The following is a 15849-nucleotide window of genomic DNA, read 5'->3' as shown; positions in this document are numbered from 1 at the left end:
TATTCCTGATATATTTCTTTAACACCAAAGACAAAGTAATGACTACTACTTTATTTTTTTCCCCAAGGCTTGACTTTCTATGGCTAATGGAGGAGCTTAAGTATGCTCCATTTCCTGTGTAAAGTAGGAGAGTGAGTATTGTGCCAAAACTTTATTGGACACAAGAATTGGAGCGGAGTTAATCTTCTCCTTTCATCAAGGAAAGTCAAGCATAGGAAAAATACATAAGACAAAGTAGTCCCTTCTTTGTTTTATGTGGTCAAGAAAACTACATGAGAAATAATTAAAAATAAAACAATAAATGATTCTGAGAAAGGAAGAGAAAATTAAACAGGAGACGGGTACGTTCGGCATGACAGTGCCGCTTTAATTACTTGAAACGGCTCACATGCTCTTCTACTGCCTTTTTTTTATCCGGCTTTGGAATTTTAGCAATATTTTTGGGTACTGTTGTGGATTTTGAAGTCCAATCCACATGCAAACTCTCACTGCAAATTTTTAATACACTCATAAGAATTTGTTCTATATGAGTGATTGACATTGGCTCGTACATAGTACGAACAACCCATCTTTTTCTGGAACGTGGGAATTCTAATCTATTCCGCAAAGTTCCAACAGGATCAGTGCCTTTGAACGAAACTTTGACAATTGCTTGCTCACGAGTAACATTACTGTTGTGAGCAAGAATGGCCAAAATTGTTCTAGCCTCCATGGAATCCAGTCCAAAATGAATCCTTTTGGGCCTGTATTTCAAAACAAGGCTATGGAATGTCTCCAGACATCCTGTGTGACAGAAGTGGACTAAGTGGTCAAAATCCTTCACTAGCTGACCATCATTAATAAATTTAACTAGGTTTTCATATGCTTGTGACTTTGGTTTCAACCATAAACCTTTGTCAATCACTTCTTGTGATAGTGGTTCGTGCGCACAAGCGTGGTACTTCTCTGCACCTTCCCATTCGTGACAATTGGAAATGTGACAAGAGAGTGAATTCCAACGCTCTTTTAATTGCACTATGTCCCCTTCACATGTCTTAATGCACCACCAAAAGTGGTTTATAATTTGCCTGATCCAAAAAGAAATGTCATGACAATTTTTTTTCTTAGAAATTGCCACAAGCTTCTTTCTGAGATTTTTAGCATAGTGCCATACATCAAATTGATGTGTAATGCCACTATACTTTTCTCTCATCAATTTACGGATGCCAACATGACGATCAGTAGCGATCATTTGGACATCAAGATTTTCAGATCTCATTCTATCTAAACAAGTCTGAAAACCTAGTTTTTCCATAGCAACGGATGACGTTGTCTGAGACACCTGTGTAATTTCGAAGTCAATAATTTTTTTACTAAAGACATCCATGAAAGTGTAAATGCAATATTTAGCACTAAATCCTGGACTGTCACATTGACCATCTCCACTCAAGCAGAGTGGAAGATCATTCCACAGGGGTCTACAAATGTCTTTCTCCAATTGCCAATGATGTGACAAAGCAGGAAAAAGGTATTTCCGTTGGTAACGGTAATACCCACTTTCCGAAATATGTTGTAATCCATAAATGTTTAACATTTCATGGATTTTTTTAAAATTACAGCCACTGAAGAGAATTGATGCTGCCATTAATATATTGCCAGCACCAATTTGGCTAATGAGTGGCTGACTGTGCCACAACAGAAATTTATGTCCAGATTTACAATTCGCATAGATTTTTAATAGCGAACCCTCTGTACGCTTTCTAAGAGAAACAATCTTAGATGTACAGTGCAAGTTTTTCTGGCATGGGATTTTGTAGCATAACAAATCGAGACAAGATTCAAATACTACAAATTTCCGGTCAGTTACACACTGAAATTCAATATTTGATTCCTCAGTGTTCACATCTAAATCAGTGGATGTATCCATAGTGCAAAAACTATCCATGACATAGTCTGGATCACGCTTTTGCTCTTTGGAGACATTCAAAGTACTCTCTAAGTCTAACTCTGTAATTGCAGCACTACTGTCAATATCTGTAGATACATTGTGTAGTTCTGCAATATCTTGGTTAAAAAAATCCAAAAGATCCATTGGATCTTCATTTGATTCCTCTGTAATGGTTCGGAATTCCATTTCTTTATCTTTAATTTTAATAGGGGTTGAACTTATTAACTTAGATGGACTGAACACTTCAGTCTCTAAGATAATAGGCATGTCTTTACAATATGAATGCTCCATTTTTATACATTTTAAAATTGGAGCATCATGGTTAGTGGATTTGGCAAATTCAATTGCCTCTTCCACTGGTATACAGTCCGTCTGAATTGATATTTCCCTTGTACAATTTAAATCTTCAGTTGAAGTTGAAGCATCGCACATAATCTTGGCAAGCTCAAATTGATTTACAGAGGTACAGGCCAATGATGTGTTTACATCCATTGCTTTGGTTTTTTTATGCCTATGGAATACCTCTTCAGCTATGCAAGGAAGACCTGCTTCAAAATTGAATTTTGAAGGCAGTGCATCCGGTTTTAAAAAACGCTTTGATCCCCTCATCTCAAAGGAACTGTCCTCAAAATGTCTGGAGCAGATCCGGTACGTAGGCTGAAATTTAGGGTCAGTTATAATATCTAAAATTTGTTCTATATTAACAAAATTTTGACGAGTCTGCTCCAGCCATTTTCTGGCTAAAAATATTTTACTGGGAAAGACATGAAGAGTTATTAATTCATGCCCAGTTCTCCCAGGTCTGCTCCTGCACCCGGTAACAACGCAGTTAGGCATATTTACCTGAAAATGAAAAAGTAAATTTAAATTAGGATGTTTCTTTCAATAATGTAATACAAATTATTTACAACCATTGATAATGTATGTACAGTACCTTACAATATATTGGACGCTAAGAAATAAAAAATCAAACGAAGATTCGCGCATAAAAATCCTGAAATATACAAAATAATCGGTCAAAATGTAATTACTATTACAAAGCACTCTTTGCTATTTGATATATAATTATTGTATTTAAATGTAGTGTCTAATTGCAATATCTTCATTTACATTTCTGACGTCAAAGCAACCTCAGTTGAAGTAAAAAATAATCACAGAAAGGAGTACATACTTTTAATGCACTTTATTTGGCTATAAAATGTGCACAAAATTATATATGCAATGATTGACTCTCCACATGTTAATTATTAGATTACATCTATGAAAAATAATCAAACTGGAGCATGTTGATTTTGATATATATACATATATTTATTTATCTCCATATCATGCTGGTGCTATACCGCTGCTGGTGCTTGAATACATACTGCATATTTCATGTATTTAAACTTTGTTAATCTCTGAAATATTTTAAGCTATATTATGTTTAGGTTCACATGATAATATATGTTGCACTGCATATAGACGGGTAGTTCATCTTTATTGTCTGATTCACAGTGTGTTATAGATGTTGAGAAGGGTGTTGTAGGAGTTGTTGTCATTACATAGTGTTGTTGATCCAGCGCTATATTACATATAAAATGTATACAACCTATTAATGCATTGTGGTTCTAATGCTCACAATACTCTGCATAATGATGGTGAAGTCTTCTAGTTATTTCAGATGGCTTGTTGGTTATATGGCAAGAGGTATCTTTAAATGTGTGAGTGTGTGTGTGTATATATATATATATATCGATAAAAAAAAATGTTTGTTTTTACACTATGGTTCAATGCTCACTACATAACGCTCATTTTAGGTATTAACACTTTTGTATTGTACGAACGCAATATTGTATACTATATTATGTTCAAGTACACATTATAATGGATGTATATTTTCCTTATTAGGATGTATTGCTGTAATTATTGCTTGGTAATACCTCTTTATTGACGGTGTCACAGTATGTTGTAGATGGTGGCACCGTACAAGTTTACTTCTGGTAATATGCGAGTTGATCCTGCAGCAAATGACATATTATGTATATAAACTATTAATATACTGTAATTCATATTTAAACATTTTTTAACAAAAGCTTTGGATGAGTATTTTAGGCTTTGTCGTTCGATTGTTGTTTGATGAATCCACGCCGCGTATTGGTTCAGTTTCACTGTTTCAGGGTGAATGCTTTTAGGGTTACAGGTTGAATCTGGTAGTATTTGAATATGATGTATTTAATAATGTATGTATTCAGTAACAGCAAAATCATACAGCTACTATTTCAAACACAAACACAGATACCACATGCAGCAAACACAAACCGATGCCACGTGCAGCAAACACAGATACCACGGGCAGCAAACACAGATACCACGGGCAGCAAACACAGATACCACGTGCAGCAAACACAGATACCACGTGCAGCAAACACAGATACCACGTGCAGCAAACACAGATACCACGTGCAGCAAACACACAGATACCACGTGCAGCAAACACAGATACCACGTGCAGCAAACACAGATACCACGTGCAGCAAACACAGATACCACGTGCAGCAAACACAGATACCACATGCAGCAAACACAGATACCACGTGCAGCAAACACAGATACCACATGCAGCAAACACACAGATACCACGTGCAGCAAACACAGATACCATGGGCAGCAAACACAAACAGATACCAAGTGCAGCAAACACAAACAGATACCACGGGCAGCAAACACAAACAGATACCAAGTGCAGCAAACACAAACAGATACCAAGTGCAGCAAACACAAACAGATACCACGTGCAGCAAACACAGATACCACATGCAGCAAACACACATACCACGTGCAGCAAACACAGATACCACGTGCAGCAAACACACAGATACCACGTGCAGCAAACACACAGATACCACGTGCAGCAAACACAGATACCACGTGCAGCAAACACAGATACCACGTGCAGCAAACACAGATACCACGTGCAGCAAACACAGATACCACGTGCAGCAAACACAGATACCACGGGCAGCAAACACAGATACCACGTGCAGCAAACACAGATACCACATGCAGCAAACACAGATACCACGGGCAGCAAACACAGATACCACATGCAGCAAACACAGATACCACGTGCAGCAAACACAGATACCACATGCAGCAAACACAGATACCACGTGCAGCAAACACAGATACCACGTGCAGCAAACACAGATACCACGTGCAGCAAACACAGATACCACGGGCAGCAAACACAAACAGATACCAAGTGCAGCAAACACAAACAGATACCAAGTGCAGCAAACACAAACAGATACCAAGTGCAGCAAACACAAACAGATACCACGTGCAGCAAACACAGATACCACGTGCAGCAAACACAGATACCACGTGCAGCAAACACTTTCAGCTAAATTAAATAGGGAAAATATTAAAAATAATTATTAATAATGGGAGGCTGGCTAAGTGTAGTGTGAGTGGAATTGGGGGGGGCAGGTCCACTAAACAGCTAAGTAAATAGAAATTAAATAGGGAAAATATTAAAAATAATTATTAATAATGGGAGGCTGGCTAAGTGTAGTGTGAGTGGAATTGGGGGGGGCAGGTCCACTAAACAGCTAAGTAAAAATAGAAATTAAATAGGGAAAATATTAAAAATTATTATTAATAATGGGAGGCTGGCTAAGTGTAGTGTGAGTGGAATTGGGGGGGGGCAGGTCCACTAAACAGCTAAGTAAATAGAAATTAAATAGGGAAAATATTAAAAATAATTATTAATAATGGGAGGCTGGCTAAGTGTAGTGTGAGTGGAATTGGGGGGGCAGGTCCACTAAACAGCTAAGTAAAAATAGAAATTAAATAGGGAAAATATTGAAAATTATTAATAATGGGAGGCTGGCTAAGTGTAGTGTGAGTGGAATTGGGGGGGCAGGTCCACTAAACAGCTAAGTAAAAATAGAAATTAAATAGGGAAAACTAATTTAAAATTAATAAATAAAAATATATAAGAAAATAATAAAATTAATAAATAAAAATATATAAGAAAATTATACCTCCTAATATAGCTGCAGGTCATAGATGGATAGCTGGCTATCTGGAGAGGAAGCAGAAGGGAAAATGGAGGCAGGCATAGAAAGCTTTATTAAAAATAGAAAAAAAATACATTTTAACAAATGGTGATGTTCAGCACACGTCAGAGTGCTGAACATCACCATATATGGTCATGGGGCCGTCAAAGAAAACGACCACATGACCTGTCAATTCATTTGAAGACGCCTATTCGTTCGGTTCGCGCGGAGGCTGGAGGAAGGTCAGGAGGAGGCCTTCATTGCGTCGAGGGGCATGCGCGGGAATTTACCGCGCGGGTGAGTATGGGAAGATGAAGGAGCCGCGGTGACGTGTTATCCGGCGAGAGGAAGATGGCGACCTACTGGAAATAGATCCGGATCACCAACAAACCTTCCAAAAAAGGTAAGTAAAGGGATTTAGAAATATTTAAATATGATTAAGGTGAAGTTTAAGGGTTTATTAATATTAATAGCTCTTAAAAAAAAAGAGGATGCGGCCATGACAGTGCCGCTTTAAGCAAAAATATGAAGCCTCCTGTCATGCTATAAAATTTGGAACAGTGCATTGTAAGTTTTTTTATGTTTAAAAAAATACTGTTATCATTAGGAGGTTTGTTCAATAAAATTTGAATTGTACTCTTAATAGTTGATAACATGAGCATTATGCTGACTGTTATTTACATCAATTATTTAGGTAAATGAGAAAAATATAATTTGCATAATAATTTGGAACAGGGTGAAGAACACAAAGAATCTGTTTCTAACAGATGTTGGAGATCCATTCTAGTTTAAAGGATTCTTGAACATTCTTCTTTATAAAGGTAGTATTCCAAGTACATTGATGATGTCTGTAAATTGAAGCATGTTGATTGCCATGTATCCTTTTCCTCACATCACTTGTATTTTTACATCTTCATGGTGAAAGATGAATGTCTGCTGTAGTCACCATGCTCCCTCCCAGTTCAGGATATAGATGGAAACACAGTTCAACATGGTCCAAGCACTATACCGCTCTTTTCAGACTAGCATAATACCTCCGCAGAGAGAGTGTTGATCCAGGTCCTCCACCATAGATCTGATAAGATGTCACAAGGGCAGAGGTTAACTTTCCTATGGAAATCCTTTGGACAGTGATAACTATGAATACCATCCACTGGGGTTGAGGAACTTTTCTCCTAAATCAAATACGTTCAGGAAAGGGACACCCTTAAAATCCAACACTTCTGTTCTGCATAGGTTGCAAGAGCCAATATCAATCATCGTGACAGTTCCATATTGGTACCCAGTCCATGGTTTCCACTTCTACTTATCTTCTTTAGTACCTCCGTGTGATCTCCCAAAATAGTTTTTCCCTCTTCCATCAGGTCCAGTGCTACTTTCCTCATTCTGAAGGTTTCAATATTGTAGAAGGGCTTACATATAAGAGTTTTTGAACTACAGTAATTAATACCCTTCTGAGGGCCATGAAAAACGTATATCCTTGGCTACCTTTACAGAGTTGAGATGCCTTTTTTCCTGGTCTATTTCTAATTAGGTGGTCATTCAAATTCATTCTACCAAGGAGGTTTACAGGACTCATCTAGGAATTCGCCACATCACCTCAGAGATATATGTCTCAGCACTTTCTGATCTCTCTTTTCGTTAAAGGGCTTTGATATGGAAGTATCTAAATTTCTGTCGGCTGTATTTATATGATCACATGGTTATCCATTGCTCCCCGTAATATTCTTTCCTGTTTTTTTTTTTTAGGGCTCTGAAATCTTCACCCCTTTCAACCATGAGAGTATATCTCTCCACAATTGCTTAATATTAAGTTAGCTCTATCGGTGACATTAGCATGGACTGAAGGATATTAGATCCTCAAGCACTATTTTGCATAGAACCCTTTACTGCCTCTAAAGCCTATTGATTAGAATGTAGAGTCAGTAATAAAACTTTCTTATTCTGTCCTAGATAGATGTCTTAAGATCTATTCCTATAGATCCACTTTCTGGATTTCTTTTGATAGTCTGTTTATCTTTACTAATAGATCATAAAGATCTTCAAGCCTCCATATAAGCCATCAGCAGATGGATAATCTTGGTTGGTTTTAGGCATCTAAGCCCTAGGGGTTACAGTACTTAAAGGTCTGTTTGCTCTCTAGAGCCATTTCTTCTTCTTGAGCATCGGTGGCCAAGTTTCCCTGGAACTTCTAGGTTAAATGCCTGCTTGGTCCTCAATCAATTTTCAGACATTTATTTGGGTACATTTGAGTTGGTCAATTTGATAATGTGCCAGTAGTGGGTAATCAGTTTTTCATTTCCAATGTCCTTATGAGGTGTGTGTTGTCAATTTACATTCATATTTTGGAAGTCTTGTGTACTTCTTTCCCTCCCTTGGTTTTTGCTTGGGTATTACCCATTGTTGTGCTGCCATGGATATGGCCAGGAAAAGAAAATTACAGTACGTAGGAATACATTTTCCATTATAATATGTATGTATATGTATATATAAATATATATATATATATATAATGTCGTACTAAGTGTATTTTTATTTTAATATATACATATATTAATATAAAAATACACTTATATACACTTATATTTCAATCACACATGTGTATATATTATATTATATATTATTATAAAATAGTAACTAAAAATAAATAAAAAATGTAAACATAATAATAAAAAAATTATATTTATATGGCATTTTATTATAAGTGTATTTTGATATTTTTGATAAATTATATCAAAATACACTTAGAATAAAATTATATTTATCTATGTATATATAAATAAATAAAAATAATATGAAATATTTATATATATATATCTATATATATAATTACATAAATAAAATTCATAAATTTACATGTAGACTTCAAATATATAAATATGTATATATATTTAAATTCTACGTGCATCTTGACGTAATATTTTTACATAATTAAGTAATTTTATTGACTGAAATTTGAGGGACCTGCCTGACAACCCAGGCTGAAAGTCCAGAGAATTTAATTTGCTAGCACTGTATTTAACACTGTAACTTTCCATGACACCCTAAAACCTGTACATGAGGGGTACTGTTTTACTCGGGAGACCTCATGAAACACAAATATTCATTTTTCAAAACAGTAAAACATATCAGAGCGATGATATTGTCAGTGAAAGTGAAGTTTTTTGCATTTTTCACACACAAACGGTAATTTCACTGATGATATCATTGTTGTGATACGTTTTACTGTTTTGAAACACTAATATTTGTGTTCAGTGATGTCTTCCGAGTATAACAGTACCCATCCATGTTTATAGTGTTTTTGAAAGTTACAGGGTCAAATATAAGACTTGATTTTCTGTTTTTCCCCATTGAAATTTGCCAGATTGGTTATGTTGTTCTGTCTTTTTTAGTAGCCACTTAGTCACAAACACTGGCAAAAGTTAGCGTTCATAATTGTCATTTTTAACACACAAACAAATAAAAATGCCAACTTTGGCCAGTGTTTGTGATTAAGTGGCTACTAAAAAAGACTGGACATAATCCAAATTGAATACCCTGAGTTGTCTACTTTAAAGAAATATGTACATGTGAGGTGTGATTCAGAGATTTATGACAGAAAACAGTGTTACAATGTCACTATTGATAAATTTTAAAAATATATATTTTGAAACAGCAATGTCCTACTTGTACTTATAGCCCTATAACTTGCAAAATAAAAGTAAAGAACATGTTAACATTGGGTATTTCCAAACTCAGGACAAAGTTTAGAAACTATTTAGCATGGGTGCTTTTTGGCGGTTGTTGATGTGTAACAGATTTTGGGGGTCAAAGTTAGAAAAAGTGTGGTTTTTAAAAAGTTTTCATCATATTTTATAATTATTTTATAGTAAATTATATGATAGGATGAAAATAATGTTATATTTAGAAAGACAATTTAATGGCAAGAAAAATGATAAAAATATAAAAATATAATATGTGTGGGTATACTAACTGAGTAAGAGGAAAATTACAGCTAAACTCAAACACCGCAGAAATGTAAAAACAGCCCTGGTCCTTAAAGGACCACTATAGTGCCAGGAAAACATACTCGTTTTCCTGGTTCTATAGGGTCCTTGGGTCCCCCTCACCCTCTGGGTCCCCCTCCTGCCGGGCTCTAGGGTGAGGAAGGGGTTAATCCCTTACATTTTTTCAAGCGCCGGGCTCCCTCGATGCTGGGGACTCTCCTCCTCCTTTCCCCGTCATCAGCTGAATGCGCATGTGCGGCACGAGTCGCGCGCACATTCAGACAGTCCATAGGAAAGCATTCTCAATGCTTTCTTATGGACGCTGGCGTCTTCTCACTGTGAAAATCACAGTGAGAAGCACGGAAGCGCCTCTAGCGGCTGTCAGTGAGACAGCCACTAGAGGCTGCATTAACCCATTTGTAAACATAGCAGTTTCTCTGAAACTGCTATGTTTACAGCAGAAAGGGTTAATCCTAGATGGACCTAGCACCCAGACCATTCATTGAGCTGAAGTGGTCTGGGTGCCTATATTGGTCCTTTAACGGTAAGAAGATTGAAAAATGGTCTGGTCACTAAGGGGTTAAATGTTGCATTTGGGTCTGATACCAGAGATATAGACCTATATAGGCCTTTACTAGTAATTTGAGAATGGGAATTAGATATATAGAGCAATGCTTATCTGCACAAAAGTGTTCTGTAGGCATCATTCTGTTATTTATTTGGGTCTCGGCACTGCAAATGCACAATCACTGCACAGCAATTAGGAGCAATCATTCAGTGTAGGGCATTTAAGTATAGACCTTCATTACATGTATGGCAATTTTTACTTCTGCAATCCGACTATGTAACTGTCAAGTAGTTCATAAACTTTCCTATAGTATACACTGCTTTTCACTCTACAAAGTGGACATTATAGCATATAATTATAACGTTCATCAGACTTCTACTTGGGTTTTGCAAATGCTAAATCATTTCTCAGAAAAATGAGATAGCCAGAAAAACAGAGTCTCTTCCAAGTAGATGTTAATTTCTCTGCTGGTAATGATTGCATGCTACTGAGTATTATATTTCAGTTAAATGGATTTTGACTGTATTAATTACTGTATATATACTGAATATATAGTTTAGCATTATGTGTTATGTGACGTTAAGCCCTTAGTGTCTATAAATGACATGTATTATCTTTTTTTTTGACTGTGTGCCATTTTGTTAACTGTATTGAATTAAATTATGTAATACTGAATAAAACTCGTGATTTTAATTTTTTTTACATTTTGTTGAATTTTTTTATATACATATGAAAATATGTTTTTGTATATTAATATGTTATCATTTTGAAAACAACTGTAATAGTGTGCCAGGATTTCACCTAATCACTAAATATTAATAAGTAAGTGTAGTGATCACTTATAGCATCTCTATACTGCTGCTACTATTTTAAAACAATTATACATTTGGAGAGTTTTTACTAGATGGTGCAGTAGTGAAATACCCATACAATGTGCAATTTCCTAAATGGTGTTTTTCGGACTTACAAAAATCCCTTTTTGTGTCTAAGTTTGTTAAAGCAGTGAATGGTTGCTTGCTTAATGATGTTAGTGCTGATGACAAGAGTTTATAAATATCAATACATTGGATTACTTAAACTTAGTTTACTTAATGTGACACTCTAAGCACTATAACTTCATCTTACTGAAGTGATTATTGTAACCCTCTTCCTGCAGTCATTTTTCAAAATGTTAATTTTGTGTAGAGATGCCTTCATGGCTTTTGAGCAAGCTTACTGGAATACTCACTCCTTAGTTGGTGATATCTTTGTTGGGACTTCTCTACTCAAGCTTGACAAGGTCCAAACACACCCTAAAGGGGAGCAACAAACTCAGACTGACACAAAGTAGGCTGAATGTACATCATTAGGACTACTATACCCAGTGTTTTTGTGATATGGAGAAGAGCAGTGTACCCAATTCACTATTTAGGTTAGTTAGGGTAAGGTGGGCATAGCATAAGTGACTTAAATCACTAATAGTTGTTACTGTACACATCACCATCTAGATTAGAATCCCCTTACCTGTAAATCCATGATAGCTCTAGGTCCCTTAACCCTAAACTATCCCTAACCTTAATGTTAAGACTCATAATCCTAATGGTACAGACCCCATAAATCTAACTTTCCCCTAATCCTAACCTTAACATCAATTTCACCTAACCTTGCCCTAATCTGCCCTGATCTAACTCCAACCTTACTGTAACGTTGTCATTGTAAACGGTGCTGCTAACAGTAATGTAATGCTGCTGCCCTCTTATGAACACAGTGATATTTCAGGTTCACTATGATGTTAAGTTTCAAATTGATTTAAATGAATATTGAATGGTGTAAAGGAAAATATTGCTGGCAGCATATAGTTGTTAGTAGGCAAACTGTTGAAATACAAATGAATATGTTACTACAACCAAAATTCTGTCACAAACTACAGATTTGGGTTTGTGTAAACCTTTCTGAGATGGTCCACCACCCCCACCCAAAGTTAAAAATAAATAAATACACTAAATTAAATACTGAAACTTATCCCTGCTTCATTGCCATATCCAAGTTTCTGCTCAGCCAGATCCTCGTTGGCTGACATATTTCTCACTTTTCCCAATAGGGGAGGAAGGTCAGAGAGGATGGACTGAGGGAAGGATTATGGAAGCATTGAGTGGGGTGGCCTTGAGGCCTTACTGCCATTGGGGATAGCATGCTGTGTGTGGTAGCTTCAACAGTATTGACATTACTCTTCATGGGACAATGTCTTTCTTTTCATCTCTTCCCACCTCCCTCTTTTTCTCTCTCTCATGTATGCTCCCCTTTGTAGCCTCTCTTTTTTTGTTCCCCCCTCTTTTTGTTCAAAGTGTCCATGCACATTTTTACTTAATAAAAACAATTAACAATAAATGTAAAATGTAGTTCCTGTCCCAATTTCTTATTTTGTATAAATAAGTGGGAAAAACATTCACCCCAGTTTTCCTGATAGATTCGATTTTTGTGTTCCCTTTTTTTGCTTGGTTTATTGAGTAAGACTAGTCTCACTGCTAACTCACGATTAGGTGTGTAGCACACCAAAGTAACCAGATTCAGGGTGAGGACATTTTGTGAACTCAAATTCCAGTGCTTGGCTGTACTCATTCTGGCTGGAACTCAAAATATGTGACTTAACATTTATAACTATGAATATTTAGGACTTCAGTTTTGTACAAATATATGAAATATCTAACTTTTAGCCTGTTTCTTCCATCATATATGTAGATATCATTAGTTTATCTTGAATTACCATTAAGCTACTGGCTTATTTCCTGATATGCAATTTTTTTGAAAATATTCTGTTTTTGGTGGCGATCTAAGGGGATGCTAATTTGGGAAAGCTTTTAAAACTCAGATCCCTGTTTTACCAGATGTTGTTTTGATGGTTTCTCAATTTATAATTTAATGTTTGCTTAGAAATAGAGATGTCCCGAACAGTTCGCCGGGAACTATTCGCCAGCGAACATAGCTTGTTCGCGGTCGCCGTGGCGGGCGAACATATGTGATGTTCATTCGTCATGGAGGTGGGAGAATCTGGGAGGGAGGGTCTGCTGCTGATTGGCTGGAATGTGTCTGCTGACTGTGAGGTACAGGGTCAAAGTTTACTCAATGATGACGAATAGGGGGCGGACCGAACATCGCATATGTTCGCCCGCCGCGGCGACCGCGAACAAGCTATGTTCGCTGGCGAATAGTTCCCGGCGAACTGTTCGGGACATCTCTACTTAGAAACAGTCCTGGATGCCTTCTGCAAACAGGACCAGGTCATGTGAAATAGACTACATCCATGTAATTATGAAGCTTCTGAAGGAAGTTGCTTTTAAAAGAGCACATTTAAGGATGGTATACTATATTGAGTTAATTCACTTGAATTTAGTTTCTAAACCAAATATTTCTAAAATATGGAGGAAAAAATATATTTTTTATAGATCCATTAAAAAATTGTTTCCAAACATTTGGTTTGCTGATTGAAATACAATAAGTTGATGATAGAACTATATCGTCCCCTTACTGGAACATATGAGAATCTGCCACAGTGAGGGTTCTTTACTGCCATACCACATTGGTTGCCTACTTCAATAGAATTTGCTGGTGGCAACGCTAAGAGGATATGTTGTCATATAACTTCTTTCTCTTGCTCTAAGAATGGGACACAGGAGGGCACAAGAGCCCTTAAATTAGGTAAACTGTAGGGTGCCCAATGTTATTTATATATGTATTTGTGCGTTTAGTTGTTACAAAATCCATTCCTTTTTTTTTCAAATATTTATTTTTTTCATAACACATTTTATAGAAGTGAATTTGAGAAATAGATAAATGCAAAACTACCTATATATTATGTATCAATAAAGACATATATCCTATATCTTTAATATCAATCTACAATTTGATATCAAGTTCTGGAACTAGAGCCTAGTTTATTATTTACTGGAGGACACATCTGAGTAGTTGATTCTATTATTGCATTCTCTCAGAGACGTCTGGATAAGTTCCATTAGTCCTTCTATAGTATAAGAGGTGCATTTTTAGTAACTGGCCACATATTTATTTACCAATAAATCATAAGTATACATATAATCATAATTTCTATAATTTACACGTGTATTAACCAGAGAAACAGACATATTTACCTCTCTTTTTAATTATTTAGTATTTTCTATCATGCACATTTAATAGCCTATTATTCTATGAATTCCACTATTAGTTTAGAGTTGAGTTAATGCATTGTAGCAAAAGTGTAATTCTGTTTCTGCAAATCTCTTTTCAAGTTATTTCATTTAAATGGATTATGTGTGTAATATCTAAAAGTTTTGTAAATTGGGGTTTATCCATTATACAATCAATTGTAATGAACTGAAAATAAAAATTACACAAATGTAATGAAAAAATTCTGATTACATTTTTTTTTTTTTTTTTTTAAATAATCCAATTTGGTTTTGAATTCACTGCAATTTGCTTTCTAGTAAATAAACCCATTGCCTTGGAAAGTAATTTTTGTAAGAATTCTACTTTCACTAAAAACTGAATTGTATTTAATAAAGTAACATTAACAAAACAAATGTGTATCTCTTCACTTGGCTTATACTAAAGCTACAATTTCCTGTTAATGAAAATGCATTTTCTAAATATTAAAACAGTGTAATTTTACTTGTAAAAAAAAGAAATTAAAAAAATTAAAAAATTAAAAAAAACAAGAACAAACTAATGTCTTGCAAATTTAAAATGTTTAAAATAAAATAAAAAGCACATGGCATGTGTGATGCAGTATTTTTTAATAATAACCTGCAGAATTCATAAGAAAATAATTATAGATAAATAAGCATTTATAATAATATGACAGGTCTACATATAAATATGGTTAAAACATGCACATTTACCTTAAAAGAGGTATAGAAAGAGTTCCATTCATACTCCTCCTCCACATCTGTAGAAGAAATGGTAGCGGTACAAGTGACAACGAAATCCATTATTCCCCTGCTTGTATTTGCTTCTACACTTGCTTCAGTAAAACTAACTTGCATTTTTAGGTCTGTATGTACACAGCAGCTTTCCAAAGATGCTCTCATACACTGATTCTAATCAGCAGAAGTTACATCCTTTAAGAGCCAGACGTGCACGCTGTTTCTCTGCTCTACAACTGGCTAACTGAGGAATATTTCTTCATAGCACCTTCATCTGAGCAGAATCCTTTTTCAAGCTGCACTCATCACTGATAGAGCAGCCCTGCAATGAAAAACAGCCATATGTTCCTATGTAATAATCCTGACTCTCAAAAGCACATGTTGTATTGTGCATTTCAGCAATGTGATTCAATTGATGGGCTGCTCAAAA

At 35.7% G+C, this 15849-nt stretch overlaps 1 protein-coding gene across 1 annotated transcript in view; it reads right to left on the bottom strand.

Annotated features, from left to right (window-relative positions):
• The window catches only part of NPSR1 (neuropeptide S receptor 1), a 380746-nt gene extending 365207 nt beyond the window's left edge, over window positions 1-15539 (bottom strand). Inside the window, exon 1 of the mRNA XM_063450640.1 lies at window positions 15396-15539. Within this exon, the coding sequence (XP_063306710.1) occupies window positions 15396-15539 (144 nt within the window). The remainder of the gene's footprint in view (window positions 1-15395) is intronic.
• Window positions 15540-15849: the final 310 nt, after the last annotated feature.

This window comes from Pelobates fuscus, chromosome 4 (assembly GCF_036172605.1).
Source record: "Pelobates fuscus isolate aPelFus1 chromosome 4, aPelFus1.pri, whole genome shotgun sequence".
Lineage (NCBI taxonomy): Eukaryota > Metazoa > Chordata > Amphibia > Anura > Pelobatidae > Pelobates > Pelobates fuscus.
This window is presented reverse-complemented; position numbering and strand designations above follow the sequence as displayed.